At 33.5% G+C, this 16577-nt stretch overlaps 1 protein-coding gene across 2 annotated transcripts in view; it reads left to right on the top strand.

The window, feature by feature from the left end:
* GPHN (gephyrin) overlaps nucleotides 1-16577 on the top strand; it is a 736692-nt gene that overhangs the window by 184528 nt on the left and 535587 nt on the right. For both annotated transcript variants that reach the window (XM_030930981.1, XM_030930980.1), the window contains exon 2: nucleotides 5249-5327. In XM_030930981.1, coding sequence (XP_030786841.1) covers nucleotides 5249-5327 — 79 coding nt within the window. The remainder of the gene's footprint in view (nucleotides 1-5248; nucleotides 5328-16577) is intronic.

Genomic DNA, 16577 nt, shown 5'->3' with positions numbered 1-16577 from the left:
ATTTTCCAACACCATTTAGGTATTTTATTCTTTTTAGCAGGTTTTGATTGCAAATGGGATTGCTTTCCTCTTTTTTTTTCAGCTGGTTCATTATTCTATAAAAACATCACTGATTTTTGTATGTTGATTTTGTATCCTGCAACTTTACCAAATTTGTTTAGCAGTTCTAAGATATTTTATCCTTTTCTAGATTCAGGAGGGATATGTGCAGGTTTGTTACATATATATATTGTATAGTGGTGGGATTTGGGTTTCTAGTTTACCCATCATCTGACTAATGAATATTTTACCCAATAGGTAGTTTTTCAACCCAACCTCCCCCTTTTGGAATCCCCAGTTTCTATTATTTTTCTTCCTAGAGTTTTTTGAGGAGTCTTTAGGATTTTTTACATGTAAGATTATGTCATCTGCAAAAAGGGACAATTTGCCTTTCTCTTTTCTAATTTAGATGAACTTTATTTCCTTTTGTGGCCTGATTTTTCTTACAAGTAATTCCAGTTCTATCTTAAATACAAGTTGTAAAAGTATATATTCTTTTCTTGTTCTGGTTCTTAAAAGAAAGGCTTTTAGCTTTTCTCCAGTGTGATACTGGCTGGTTTTTTTTCATATTTGACCTTTATTGTGTTTAGGTATAATCTTTCTATACTTAATTTTTTAGAGTGTTTATTATCAAGGGAGTTGAATTTTATCAGATGCGTTCTTTGGATTTGAGATGATCATATGGTTTGTTTTTCGTCTATCATTCTGTTGATGTGATGTAGCACATCTATTGCTTTTCATATGTTGAACCATCCTTGCATACCTGGGATAAATTCCACTCAATCATAGTGTATTTTTTTTTTCTGATGTGCCATTGGATTCAGATTCCTAGCATTTTGTTGAGGATTTTTGCATCTATGCTAATCATGGATATTGTGATTGTTGTTGCATCCTTGTTTGGTTTTGGTATCTGGGTACTGCTGACCTCATAGAATGAATTAGGAAGAGTTTCCACCTTTTTAATTTTTTGGAAGAGTTTCAGCAAAATAGGTGTTCTTTTAAAGCTTTGTGGTCCTGGGCTTTTTGTTGGGGGACTTTTTTATTGCCGATTTAATCTCGTTACTCATTATTGATCTGCTCAGGTTTTCTATTTCTTCTTGATTTAATTTGTGAGCTTATATGTGTCCAGGAATGTATCCATTTAATAGAAGTTTTCTAATTTCTTAGTGTGTAGTTGTTCATAATAATTTCTAGTGATCCTTTGTATTTCTGTTGTATCAGTTGTAATGTCTCATTTTTTATTTCTGATTTGACTTATTTGGGTCTTCCTTTTTTCTTGATTGTCTAGCTACTGGTTTGTAAACATAGTTTATCTTTTCATAAAACCAATGTTTCTTGTGATCCTTTGTGGGTTTTTGTCTCTATTTACTTCTGCTCTAACCTTTCCTTCTTCTTACTTTAGGTTTGGCTTGTTCTTCCTTGTCTGGTTTCTTGAGATGCTTTGTCAGATTGATAAAGTGAAATTGTTCAAATTGTTTAAGTGTTTATTGCTGTAAACTTCCCTTTTAGTACTATTTTTCAGTACACTATAAGTTTTCGGCATGCTGTTTCTATATTAATTTGTTTCAAGAAATTTTTTGGTCTTTTTAAATTTCTTCATTGAACCATAAGTTTCTCAGGGTCTTTTCTCTTTTTTTCTTTATTAATCTTATTAATGGTTTGATTTTCATGTATTTGTAGAATTTCAAAAGTTCCTTTTGTTACTGATTTCTGATTTTACTCTATTATAGTTTGAGAAGACACTTGATATGATACTGATTTTTGAAAATTTCTTAAGGCCAGTCTTGTGGCCTAGCATATGGTCTATCTTGTAGAATGTTCTGTGTGCTGATGTCAAAAAATGGATCTAAAATGGTTTACAGACCATATTTGGTCCAACAGCTGCAGTTGGACCAAATATGTTCTGTAAGCCATCTTTAGATCCATTTGGATGCACATTTTTAAAGGTAACTTTGTTGGGTATAGTATTATTAATCGGTAGGTTTTCTTGTTCCAGTACTTTGCTTAAACCATTTTTTTTCTCCCTTGGCTTATAATCGTCCTGCTGAGAAATCTGCTGTTAGTCTGAAGGGGGTTCCCTTATATGTAACTTGATGCTTTTTGCTGTTTTTAGAATTATTTCTTTGTCTTCGACTCTTGGCAGTTTGAGAGAGATGTGTCTCAGAGATGACATTTTTGGGTTGAGTATTTTGGGGATATTTGACCTTTCTAGATCTTGATGTCTTTCTCTCAAGATTTGGGAAGCTGTCAGCTATTATTTTACCAAATAAGTTTTCTATGCCTTTTCTACGCTCATTTCCTTCTATAATTCACAAAATGTGAATATTTACTTGATGGTTTCCCATGTCATAAAGGTTTATTCATTATTTTTTTTAAATCTTTTTTTTCCTTTTGTCTGACTGGGTTATTTTTAAAAACCCAGCTTCAAGTACTAAAATTATTTTCTGCTTGATCTATTCGATTATTGAAGCTTTCAATTGTATTTTTTTATTTTAATTGTGGAATTCTTCAGTTCCAGGATTTCTGTTTAGTTGTTGTTTTTTATGACATTCTATTTAATTTCTCATTTAGATCACCAGGTTTTTTTTCTGATTTATGTATATTTTCTATCTGTGCTTTTTTTTGTATCTACTGAGTTTTAAAAGATTATTATTTAAATTTTTTTCAGGTATTTCATAGAGTTTCTTTTAGGGGCTCTGTTATTGGAGAATTATTGTGTTTCTATGGCAGTGTTATATTTCCTTTTTCGTGTGTCTTGCATCCCTACATTGATAACTGTGTATATGTTTAGCAATTTCTTCTTTCAGTTTTCTGGATTCGCTTTTTTAGGTAAACTTTTTTCTGTAGACATATCTATAGTGTCATTTGGGTAAAGTGTTTTGGCTTTGGGTCAGGTGGTTGCATTAGTGTAGTCTCTGTATGATTACTTTGGCTGTAAATAATGTTAGCAGTGTCTGCAGTTTCCCAAGAGGGTTCAGGTGAGGTTGTTCATGGAGTCAGTGACAAGACTTGTCTGGGGACAGGGATATTTGGTGGGCTTGTTCTTTGGCTCCTAAGGATTGTGCACAGTCGCTGGCAGTGTTAGCAGTGGGTTGGTTCTTGGGCTTCTGGGTGGTGATTGGAGGTACATGGTGGCCTTACCACTGGAGTTCATGAGGTCATCATTTGTGGTGCGCACTGGGTGGGCCAGCCCTCAGGCCCTCAGACTCCCTGTTTGCGCACCGACTGTACTTGTAGCAGGCCTTTGTTGAGCCAATCTTTGAGTTCACAGGTGGCACACATGGGTGTCTTCATTTTTAGATGGATATTTTATCAAGGTACAAACTTGGATTCATAATTTTTCTTAAGTATTTTAAACATATTGTCCCATTGTCTTCTGGATTTGATAGTTTCTGTTAAAAACTCAGCTTTAGGTTTTCTTGTTTTTCATTTGAAAGTGATATGTCTTTTTTCTCCCTCTGTTATTAAAGTGTTCTTGTTATCTTTGATTTTCAGCATTTTGAGTGTTGGTTGTGGTTTTTTTCACTTTTGCCAGTGTGGTGTTTGCCATACTTCCTAAGTCAGAATGTTAATATATTGTATCAGTTTTAGGCTAGTCTCAGCAATTTTTAACTTTTTCTGAAAGTATTGTTTCTCCTCATTTTCTGTCTACTTTATTCTAACTGGAATTGTATTTGCGTTAAAGTGTTTAATTCCCACATATCCCTTATGCTCTGTTCATTTCATTTTTTTTATGCTCTGCTTCAGTGTGGATATTTTCTGCTGACCAATATTCAAATTCACTAATCTGTGCTTTGCTGTGTTCAGTCAGTTATAAAACCCACCCACCAACTGCTTTATTGCAGATAGTGTTTTTCAGATATAAAATCATTATTTAATTTTTAAAATAGATTTTCATTCTTGGTTGAAGTTTTCCTTTTATCATCTACTCTGAAGATCTTTCTTAAAGTCCTTGTCTTCTAACTCTGTATCATCTGTGGGTCTGCTTATATTTATTCTCTTTTCCCTTGATTGTTAGTCACATTTGTGCCCCTTTCCATACCTTGTAATTTTAATCATATACCAAATATTGATTAAAATAGAGCAGCAGAAATTGAACTAAATATTATTTTTCTTCAATTCTGTATTAGAAAGATAAGATCAAGTGCTTATCACCTCAACTCAATTATGAATCTTACTGCATCAAGTTTGTGTGACAGCTTTTGATATACTTAGAATGCCTTTGATTTTAAATGTCCTAATGACAGGAACTGTTGTGTTGCAGACTATTCTGTCTGGTGACGTTGTATTTATATACTGTAAAATTGTTGGAGATTTTACTCTACCTTGCTGGTCCTGCTCCCTTTACTCATTTCCTCCTGCTCCCCACCCACTAAGGGGATGCTTTTGGTTGAGAGAAAATATCTTGTGGGAAGACCTATTAAAATTTTGTCCTCACAGTGGTAGGCTCCATCTGTTCTAGTGTGACTTTGACTTCTAATCACCACAACATTACAGGGATTATTATTTGCCCCATGGCCTATTCTCCCAGTTGCTGCCCCAAATCTTCTTAGGTAATTCTGGTACTCAGCAAATTTTTCAGGGAGAAAACTGTCTGTAATTTTGGGCTTCATCAGATTCCAGTTTTTCATGCCAGCTTACAAATTATCAAGAGCTGTGCTGGTTTTTCTTTTCCTTAGTAGTGTCCTTCTTTCTTATCTAGCCTGTGTCTAAATGGCAAATCCTTCCAGAAATTAAAATAATCAGCAGGATTAACTGACTTAAAAGATATTAATCATCAATCATCCTGCAAATTTAGTTTATCCTTTTTATTTCCATTGCTCACCAATATTTTTAAAAATATTATTTTGTAGTTTGTCTCTTTTTTTCCTAGTTGTTGTGGGGCAGTGACTTGCTGCTGTGTACTAGTAAATTAATCTTGTAATAGTAAGAACAAAATTTAGACCGACATGTTTATTATTTTATATAATGTATTTATATAGAGTTGGTGGGCTTAAAGTAGTGGATTGTTATTGAAGTGTTGGCTGGTTTAGAATATTAACATTTGTTGCTAAATTCACCAGGCCTGTAAATAAACCAATATTAATATTTGGGGAAAATTTTTTTTAAAAAACCCATTTTTCATTTCAAAATGTCTTTTGGTCAGCAATAGCTTAAATGAAATGTAAACAAAAATTAATTGTTTTTTCTTTTCCCCATTCTTATTTAGTGAGTGATAGTTGCTTCAGGAATCTTGCAGAAGATCGCAGTGGGATAAATCTCAAAGATCTCGTACAAGATCCTTCTTTGTGAGTATTTTGCTTTCAGTATTAAGTATAAATTATTAGTGTTCCTTCTCTCAAAAGAGTTTTATCTGAAAACTTATTTAAGGTACAACAATTTTTTCTTTTCTAATACTGTGTTTTACACGTATTGAAGTCTGACAGAACAGTTTCTTTTTAGAAATAGATTTTAGAAGGAATGATGTCATGATTAATGATCGATTTTCAAGGAAGAATGCTGATGGCTGATGATATCTAGCCAATGTGGCAGTAGCTACTAGCCAAGGAAGATGATTAGTAGTTGATTTGCTTGGGAAAGACAGATTGAATTTGTTTACAACAATTTGAAGTTTTTTGAATATATTATTTATAGCAATTATTTGTAATTATAATTAGAAATATAAAGTAGTTATTTGTAATAACAATATAGATTTGAATATGTTAGATATATTTCTAATGTTTTACATATGGCACAGGAATTTGAGGAGTTTTATAGGTTTCAGTTTTTAATTTTTTTGCTCATCAGTCAGTCCCATTCTTTATTAGCATATCTTTCTAATACATATATTCTACAATAATGTCACTTTCTATTTCATGAATTTTTTTTACAGTTTTATATTTACTGGTAAATATGCATACTATCTATGAACATACCTTCCCAATAATATCACTATTTATTAAAAAAATTATTAAAACTAGTTAAGCCTGTGAAGCAGAGTAAAGAAAATTGAATGCTGCCAGGTACCTTCTTTAATGACACATATAATGCATACAATTAAATGTGTCCTAATAGGAAATCCATCTCCCAGATCACATGTAATCTACCCTCCCACAGGATTCACTAATAAGTCATTGAGAATTTTGTGAGGAATAAACACAAGAATATCTTGAAAAAATATAATGAGAGTGCTGAAAATGTATTGAATATCGAAGTTTATATGTAATGTCATGAGTTCAGAATGCATTTCCAAGTCTACCTCTGTACATTTTTTTCTTTTCTCAATCTTTCTTTTTCTAACTCAAAAGGATTGCGAATATTCCTCCTCCTTGATTTTTATCCCTATGAAGATAGACAGTTGTCCTTTGAGTCCTGTGAAAATTTAACCAACAATGTAATGATTCTGTTTGGATGTAAATATACCTAGTGAATAACATTTAATTGCATTAAGAGTTCTACTTTCCTTATGGATATGGGTGGAAACTTTACAGTTTCCTCAAAAGACTTAGCTTATTTGAATGAATAAAATAAATTATTGGCTGGGCACGGTGACTCATGCCTGTAATCCCAGAACTTTAGGAGGCCGAGGTGGGTGGATCACGACGTCAGGAGATTGAGACCATCCTGGCCAACATGGTGAAATCCCGTCTCTACAAAAAATACAAAAATTAGCTGGGCGTGGTGGCGTGCGCCTGTTGTCCCAGCTACTTGGGAGGCTGAGGCAGGAGAATCTCTTGAACTCAGTAGGCAGACGTTGCAGTGAGCCGAGATTGCTCCACTGCACTCCAGCCTGGGCGACAGAGCGAGGCTCCATCTCAAAAAAAAAAAATTATTATTATATTATTTGTAAGATATATTTTAGTAAAATAAGACTGTATATCTGTTTAATGCAGCAATATGATGAAAAAAATTTGCTCATATGAACTCCAATTATATAAAAGATTTGAAGAATTACACTTGAATAATGGATTATAATAATCAATTGTCTTGTTTTGAGAAAACTTGTTGCTTCTTCCTGGAATGTAGAATAACATTCATCATTCAACCTACCACTAAATTCTATATTTAATTTTAGTATTCTAAAAAAAAATTCATCTCAGACCACTTCATTGGAAGGACAAAATAATTCTCAGTGTACCTTTATAAAAACAGCCGGAAATATCTTAATATAGCATCATTCTCTTAACCCGCCATTATCCTCTTGGATTAGTCTAGTATGTAAGAATGTCAACATTCATGGAGAAAGAGTTTGTTTTTGCTCCTGCCTGCTTGACTTTCTAAGGAATTTTTTCTTTATTAAGAACTGTCAGTGTATACTATTGATGACTTGAATTCGTATTTTAAAGATATATTCCTCATTAGGTAAAATCTTCTAGAGAAAAAAATGCCCAATGTGGAAATATATATATATATATGTATATATTCATATTTATGTGTTGTTATGATGGGAAATATTTTATTCTGAGTTCCTGTCTGATTGCAGTATTCATTTAGTATGTACATTGTAGGTGAGGATTTTTTTTTTTAAAGCTAGATGTCTCTTTTCTGTCTCAGACTCTTGACATAAATGTTCACTACATTTCATTGATTCAGGTATACTAGATGGTGCTACATGGAGTTGAATTGTTTATGTTGCAACATTGAATAGGAAGTATATCAGAAATACTTTTGTTTTGTTTTTACAAAAATCTCCTATTCGACCGGGCACGGTGGCTCACGCCTGTAATCCCAGCACTTTGGGAGGCCAAGGTGGGCGGATCATAAGGTCAGGAGATCGAGACCATCCTGGCTAACACAGTGAAACCCCGTCTCCACTAAAAATACAAAAAAAATTAGCCAGGTGTGGTAGCAGGTGCCTGTAGTCCCAGCTACTTGGGAGGCTGAGGCAGGAGAATGGCATGAACCTGGGAGGCAGAGTTTGCAGTGAGCCGAGATCGCCCAGCAGCACTCCAACCTAGGTGACAGAGCGAGACTCCGTCTCAAAAAAAAAAAAAATCCTCCTCAAAATATCACTGTCATTTGATAACTACTCCAGACTAGTCTGATGGTTATTAAAATTGTATACATGTCATTTTAATACATGTTCCATATAAAAATTATTAGAATAAGATGTGTGTTTAGTGAATGCTTTGTATGTTAATGTGCCTGGTAGATTCGTATTATGATTCACCCACTTGAGCTGCTGATACTGAAAGGAGTTGATGGTAAATAAGAATTAAGAATTTTAGCCCCAATACTGTTAGAAAGGAAGACAGAATAATGGAACAAGAAAAATTAGGCTAAGGAAAACCTAGGCTTATCTAGTCAATATTGATACTCAGAGAAGTGTATTATATGTCTTAATTAGATAAATGAGCTGATACAGAATTTCTGTAGACAAAGTACAGAAATAAAACTGTAATGAGTTTTATTAAGAATATACAATATAAAACAGTGTTTAAACCAAGAGTAGTCAGAGCTAGATGAGTGGCTTACTATGTCAGAGATTGAAAGTGCAGAACCTAAACTGACTAATTCATACTCTAAATCGCTATCAGGCTAATGGAACAATGATAGGTACTCTATAATTTACTTAAACTGTATGGTACAAACTCCAAGATTTTACTGCCATTGTAGTAAAACTTGTTACTGGGCTTGAATGAACTGAGTGAGCTATTGTGTGAACATGACAGAGAGATGCCATGGGAGAAAAAAATATGAGAAAGTTATGAATCTCTAAGCAAGACTTTCTGGTCTAGCTACTAACTGTTCAATTGTTGTAATCATAGGAGGAGAATGTGATTTGTGGCAAGATTGAGGTTAAGGGAATACCTGACAAACTCTTTTATTTGGGTAGTTACTCTAAGAATACTTGTTTCTATCACAGTCCTGTAGGTGTTGAGTGTAAGAGCAAGCAGAGGAACTTGACATTCACTTTTTGCTGATCAATGTGCCTAGGGATTTGTTTGAATTAGTAATTTTCATGCATGCTTAATTTCAAAATAAACAGTGTAACAATGTGACTGTTTTAGTAGCTCATCTTCTATTTATGGTTATAAATATTTTGATGTTGATTTCCTCTGCTGTGTGTATCATTTATCAATTTGAGTTGTGTTATAAGAACTCTTGCTATAGTTGTGGTCTCAGTAGCGCATTGAAAGTGTTATCAAGTGTAACTTGATGTTATCTCTATATTAGAAACTTACCTAATGTGCTACATAATTTTCATGCATATAAGAAGTTATTCTTAGTGGGAGATTATTTTTCAAGTGGAGAAATACAACTATGGAAGTTATTAAATCATTTGTGTTTCTTCTGGAGAGATAATATTATGTGCAAAAGAGGTACTCTATATAAAGTACATTATTTTGAATTGTATTCAGTTGTATTCTCTATAGAAGTAATTCTTAATCATACTTCCAAATCTCCATGTACTATGTGCTGCAGATAAGAGATATAACATATTACCATATTTATGCTTTAGATTTCTTATTGCTTATTTATAAGCTAGCATAATTATTTGAACTCAGACTCATTTATAAATATTATTAAAAGTTAGGAATCACAAAAAAGAAAAAAGTTAGAAATCAAAAGAAAAAGAAAGCATAAGAATGACAACTAGAGAAATGTGTTTGTACTATTTATGATGATGATGCTGATTGTGTACATGTGGAATGTGTCTCACTTTATTTAATTTGCAAAGGCTCTTCCAAATTTAGGACCATTTTAGATGTGTACTGTGTAAGATGGCTAGAGAAAGAATTTTTTTTAATGAATTCTTCATGGAAGAATTGGCCATCTCTGAATGTTATCATTCAGAATGCAGGATATTATTTGACTATAAGGATATTTCTTTAGAGTCAAATAGGACACACTTTCCATTGTAGGTATATACGAAATTTCACATATCCATTCATCCATCAGTGAACACTTGGGTTGCTTTCCCCTTTTTATTGCTGTGAGCAGTGTTCTTATGAACATGAGTGTACGAATATCTTTTTGGATCCTGATTTCAAATCTTTTGGATATATACCCAGAAGTGGAATTACTGGATCATATGGTAATTCTATATTCATTTTTTTTTTTTTGGAAGGACTACCATATTATTTTCTGTAGCAGCTGCACCATTATACAGCTCCACTGGCAATGTCTATCAGGCTTCTAATTTCTCAACGTCCTCACCAACACTTATTTTTTAAAATTGTAGTTATCCTAATGGGCATGAAGTGATATGTTCTTGGTGTTTTTAAATGAGCTTTACTTGCTTCTTCACATCTTGTCTTTAATAATGACTTTCATTGCCAGGCATGGTGACTCATGCCTGTAATCCCAGCACTTTGGGAGGCCAAGGTGGGTGGATCACCTAAGGTTAGGAGTTTGAGCCAGCAAGGCCAACATGGTGAAACTCTGTCTCTACTGAAACTACAAAAAATTAACTGGGCGTGGTGGCAGATGCCTGTAATCCCAGCTACTTGGGAGGCTGAGGCAGGAGAATTGCGTGAATCTGAGAGGCAGAGGTTGCAGTGAGCTGAGATCACACCACTGCACTCCATCCATCCTGAGCAACAAGACTGAAACTCCATCTCCAAAAAAAAAAAAAAAGACTTTCATGCAAGTAATCAAGAGCGTAAAGAAAAAAAGGTGTTTTATATATTTGACTGTTTTGATAATGTTGTATATTGTGCAGTAAACTGTATAAAACTGTGTTACTTATAGTAACTGTGTTTACCTAAACTAGAAATTATCTTCACTGTGATTACAAAGACTATAAAGCACAAATAAGTCCATTGTAATTTTGTAACCATAGAATTTTAATTAGTTCATCTTTCCTGTTTGTATTGTTTGACTTGTATTTCTGTTATTCTTGTTATACCTCATTGTAAAGGATTGCTTTTCGGAAAAAGAAATTTTTTGTCATTGGAAATTATCAGCTTGAAAGTATAGCTCACTGATTTAAAAACCACCACCACCTTGTAGTTGAAACGTTATTTTGTTACTATACATCATTTATACTTAATTATGGCATTTTATGTTTAAGAACAAAGATAAAATTGGACAAAGTTGTTGTATCTAATTGTAAATTTTGTAGACACAAAAATTTTATTTACCTTTATGTACTTCTTTACTTATTTTACCACCTGTAATAGAATCTTTACTATTTTGTTGGTCCTGAAACACAGGCTCATCTCTCTGAGTGCACTTATCTTCACACTGCAGTCTGATTAAATGATATTTTGGGCCCTTGGATCATGCCATTAAATATGAAGGAAAGTTGGGATTGCTGTCTGGAAAGCAGTCATCTCTAAATTTAGCGTATATTTATCTTCTGGTGTTAAGATAGGTTGCTATGGTGAATTGAGTTTCTTTAATATGCCAGTCAGCAGAGGATAAACAGTGGTTTCTGAAGTGGTTATTTTCTGTAGGGATGTACATTTTCATATTGCATTTTCAGATAGATGAATGTAGTTACTGCTTTTTATGGACTATTTATAAAGTTTCCATATTAAGGTATCTTTGAGAATTTTAACCTTTATTAAACAAAATAGGAGAGTTTTTATATTGTTATTCTTCGTTTCCCTGTAGATAAATTTTATTTGATATAAAAATGCATTTTTTAATGGCAGGTCATTACTGATTTTTCATTTTGCTCTGCTACCAATAGTTCTTCCAAATCTAAGACAGCTACCAAAGCTGTCTTGTTTGTAATAATAATAGCTCTAACTGTAAGTTTTTTATTACATTTAATCAGTTTTTTTTTTTGGTGCTACCTAGGTTATGTATTTATTGGTCTATGAGGTATATATTGGGACAATACAGTTTAGTCTAGACTGGTACTATGGTGTTATGGTACTGTTCTATATCAGGACTGTAAATCCAAAGATATACTTTGCTTTTAAGAGGACATTTCTTCATTTTCCTCTGTTCTTGGGGATATACGTTTAACATTTAATGAGTTTGTTCATTTTATAATTTATTTAAGAGCATTAGTAGATTCTTATGTTCTTTAGCAATCAGGTTTAACAGACATAGTTCCTATAATCAGCAAACTTATGATTAAAGACGGATAATATCCAGGTTTTCTGCTTAAAGCATATAAATAACCAATCTAGTATTTAAAAATTTTTTAATGAAATAATGTATCATTTTAGTTGATTCTTTCATTTTCAGGGTACAGAAACCTAATTCAAACTAGCTTAAAAAGCAAATCAGTAGTGATTGGCTTATGAAATTTAGGAATACTTCTCACAGAATAAGGAAAAAAACTTCAGATTTAGGTCAGTTGTGGTAGAATTAAGAGTTTTGTACAAGTGGGCCTATTTCTTTTACCCTATAACATCACTTATTCTTATCTTTTTGGTCTTAGTCTCATTTATGGTAGTCAGGCTTTCTTCATTAAACCAGGAAGATGGCTGCTAACTTACTCTAATTTCCTTCCTTCTGACTGCATGAAATGTAAATTACCATGGAAAAGTAATAATTTCATTAATCTTTTCATGTGCCCACACCTCAGCCAATCACTCTGGCCACAGCACAGGCTATTTTGATTGACTAGTCATGGAACAGATGTGCCTGTTGTCAAAATGCTGGAATACTGTAAGTAACTGGGGGAGAAGGTGATCCTCAAAGGAAAGAGTGATAGAAATTAAGAAATGTCCACTGTATTGATCTTTGTTGTTAATTTAAGGAAGATCTTATGCATTGACAGGAATTTTTATTACGTTTGCCTTCACATGGTATCTCAGATAGATGTTGGTAATATTATCTGTAATAGTTTTAAAGGACTAGATATGTCAGTTAATTGATAATAGTTTGCTGTTTGCTGATATTATTGACTATATAATAATACACACACACACACATATGAAGTAACTCAGATGAATTTATTACTTTAATTACAACTTGCTAGACAGCAGATGGAATAAAAACAGGTTATTTCTGTTTCTCTATACTTTCTATTTTAAAAGAGGAACTTCGTCACTATAAACTAAAAAGGAAAAAGAAGTCAAACATTCTCCTCATTTCATTATATCTTAACTGAGGAGTATTATTTTAGAGACATACCAAAGTTTAATGAGTGCACTATTGAAGTGTTCCAAGAGGATGAAGTCCTTAAAATGAAGCTTTTTTAAAAAAATAAATAGAAGAAAAGAAAGTGTGAGGAAGAAAGGAAGGAAAGAAAGAAAGAGCAGGGGGTAGAAAGAAAAGCTCATTATAAGAAAGAATGTACTCCACGAATATGCCATGCTGCTTGAAACCCACTTTAGTTGGAAGTGCACGAGAGTGTGGGAGGTTAATATGAATGTATAAAACAAAGTTTTGATATCTGTGATTGCATTGTCTACTTGTGTTTTATATTGCTGTGTAACAAATTATTATAAACTTAGTGGCTGAAAACACCACACATTTATTATCTCAGAGTTTCCATGAGTCCGGATTTGGGGCAAAACTGAACTGGATGCTCTTCTCAGTATCTCCCAAGAATGGAATCAAGGTTTTGGTTGGGTTGCATTTTCATCTGTAGGCTTGTCTGGGGAAGAATTGTATCTAAACTTATTCATATTGTTGATAAAATTCATATCTTTGTGGTTGTTTGACTCTGAGGACTTTTTGCTGCCTACTCTATTTTGAATGTGTTCCCCAAAGTTCATGCATTGGAAACTTAATCCCCAGTGCAACAGTGTTAAGAGATGTAACCTTTAAGAGGTAGTTGGATCATGACAGCTCTGCCCTGATGAATAATGAATTAATGCCATTATCACTAAAACACTGCCCTTTGGCTAGTCACTGTCCACAGCTCCTATCACCTTTGCTACATAATGTTACCTAACCATGGAAATGCATACCATCACCTTTGGACATTCTGTTGGTTAGACGCAAGTCATACATTTTATCTATACTCAGGGGCTGGAATTACACAAAAGTGTGAATAAGAGGAGGTGGACTCATTGAGGGTCACCTTAGGGTCTTTCTGCCACACCACTTTTGAAATTTTCTTTGCTATACGGGAGTCATTTCAATTGATTTAACTCTTTCCAATTTAGAGTTGTAAAAAATTAAAGCTCCACTAAGTTGTGATTTATCCAAAGTTATAAAACCACATAGTAATGGGCCACCTGACAGCCAGGCAGTGTGCTGTTTCCACCCCAGTCTTAGTTTTGACTTCATTGTTTTTGTTACCACATTGATTTTAATTTTTGTTGTTAATTTTGTTGAAAATATGCTGAATATATCTAAGCACTGGTCTCCTAGGCACTGGCATTAAAATGTTTGAAAACATTTTTTCTGTATTGCCAATAAGTATGATTTTTTATTCATTGTTCTCTCATGATATACTTAAAATATTTTATTAATTTTTGTATATAGGAGGAGGAATAAACTTTTTGGTTTCCTTTAGTTTTGGTTCTTATTGATAATCTGAAGAATGAGACTAAAGAGACTGTGAGACTGAAAGTGAGATTTAATAGCTGCAAATGAAAAACCTCAATAGAATAATGGCAGTTGAGTTCTGGATGTGAACTCCTGTATGGAATTTTCATTGGAAGATTATTGACTGTGGGTTGGGAAGAAATCAAACAGGCAGGAAAAGAAGTTTGCTGATGAAAAGTCTGCATAAGTATGCTTCTTCAGTGAGCTTCCAAAGATGTATAGTGGCTATACCACCTAGGTTTGCATAAGTATACTCTATGATGTTTGCACAATGAGAAAATTGCCTAAGGATGCATTTTTCAGAATGTATCACTGTTGTTAAGCAACATGTAACTGTATTGCCTTTTAAGAAACAAGATAATTTAGGCCTATACTACTCAAATATACAATCTGTATCTATATGTAGGTAAAGATGGGGGTCTCACTTTTTGCCCAGGCTGGTCTTGAACTCCTGACCTCAAATGATCCTCCCATCTCAGCCTCTCAAAGTGTTGGGATTACAGGCGTGAGACACAGCATGCCTGGCCAAAATATTTTAACTCTGCCAAAATTATGCTTACGAAGGTTATTCTCAATGTCAGCTCTTCAGAAAATACAGGCTGTATCTCTTTTGCGTGTTCTGAGGATCAAGTGTTAATAGATTTAAAAAAAATAGGTATGAATGAGGCTATCATTTTCTTTTACTACTGGAGTTAGTGCTCTCATTATTTCATATGCACTTAAAAAGATATTATACTTAAGCAGGCAGAGGGAATCAGTGTTGATCAAATTTAAATGCAGCCATTAGGTTGCCAAGGAATACCTTTTTGTATTGAGCACCAACAAAGTGCTCAATAGTAGAACAAAATTGCGTGAAGAATAGGGAAAAGGCAGATTTTGCCAATATATATTCCCTATACATAGAGTCTGTTACTCCCTTACTCTCTCCATTACCCATTCTTTCATTTAGTCATGAAATTATTTATTTGTATGTTCATTCCTCCATCTAGTTAAGGAATATTTTTGATGGGCTTAAACGCTATGGTAAGTGGTAGTGATAGAACAGTAAACATGAACACAGTCTTTGTCCTTGTGGTGGTTATAATCTATTGAGAAATACAGACAGTACATAGACAATTATATTATACTGTGAAAAGCTATGATGTGTGCTTAGAAAACACATACGAGGAGCACTTGGGAGATCCTTGGGAAAAATCCAAGCTCAGTCAGCTCAACCAGTCTTTCCTGATGGATTGCCTTAAATTTAAAAATCAGGCTCCCTTCTAAACTTAATTCATATTTAATTTATTTCACACAGAAAAAAGTATTAGTAATTATTGTTTAGTGTACTGTGTAGGTAACAGCAGGGGCTGGTCCCCTTGAAGCTGCTGCCCAGTAATCTAATATGGAAATTTTCCCAGTTGAATAGAGGTAATTTACTTCTTTATAATCTCTCAAAGGGTAGTATTTTTTTAATTTTAAACTTTCTATTGCTCTTAGGCTACAAATCTGTGTAGAATGTTACTGTACTAAATATGGTAGTTGTAACACAATGGTAAGTATTTGTATATCTAAATATAGAAAAGATACAGTATAAAAAATAAAAAATGGTACACCTTTATAGGTCACTTATTATGAATGGAGCTTATAGAACAGTAAGTTGCTCTGGGTGAGCAGTGAGTGAGTAGTCAGTGAATGTGAAGGCCCAGGATATTACTGTACGCTACTGTAGACATTAAACACTGTACACTTGGCTTACATTAGATTTATAAAAAATAAAGTAATTGTGCACAGTGTTAGGACAGCTGTGGTGTCACTAGACGATAGGAATTTTTCAGCTCCATTATAATCTTATGAGACCACTGTTATAAATGCAGCCTATTGTTGTCCAAAACTTTGTATGGTTCAGTGACAGTAATTTTAAAAGTAGGTTTTGAATATGGTATTTTTCTTTTCTTTCTTTAAAGTTTTATCTTTCCATTTTTTATGGATTAACTTGAGAAAATATATTGCAGAGTGTGCTATGAATTGACCTTTGTATTATGGTGAGAGTTTCACTTATTCATCTGGGATGGAGTGCAAATTTTTATAGTCCAATTAGACTGGAAGTAACATTATTAAGTTAACATTTTTTTGACACAAATGGATGAAACACAATTTTAAAATATCTAATT

The sequence above is a fragment of the Rhinopithecus roxellana genome, chromosome 5 (genome assembly GCF_007565055.1).
Source record: "Rhinopithecus roxellana isolate Shanxi Qingling chromosome 5, ASM756505v1, whole genome shotgun sequence".
Taxonomy (NCBI): Eukaryota; Metazoa; Chordata; class Mammalia; order Primates; family Cercopithecidae; genus Rhinopithecus; species Rhinopithecus roxellana.
The sequence above is the reverse complement of the archived record's forward strand: the minus strand, read 5'-3'. Positions and strand labels throughout refer to the sequence as shown.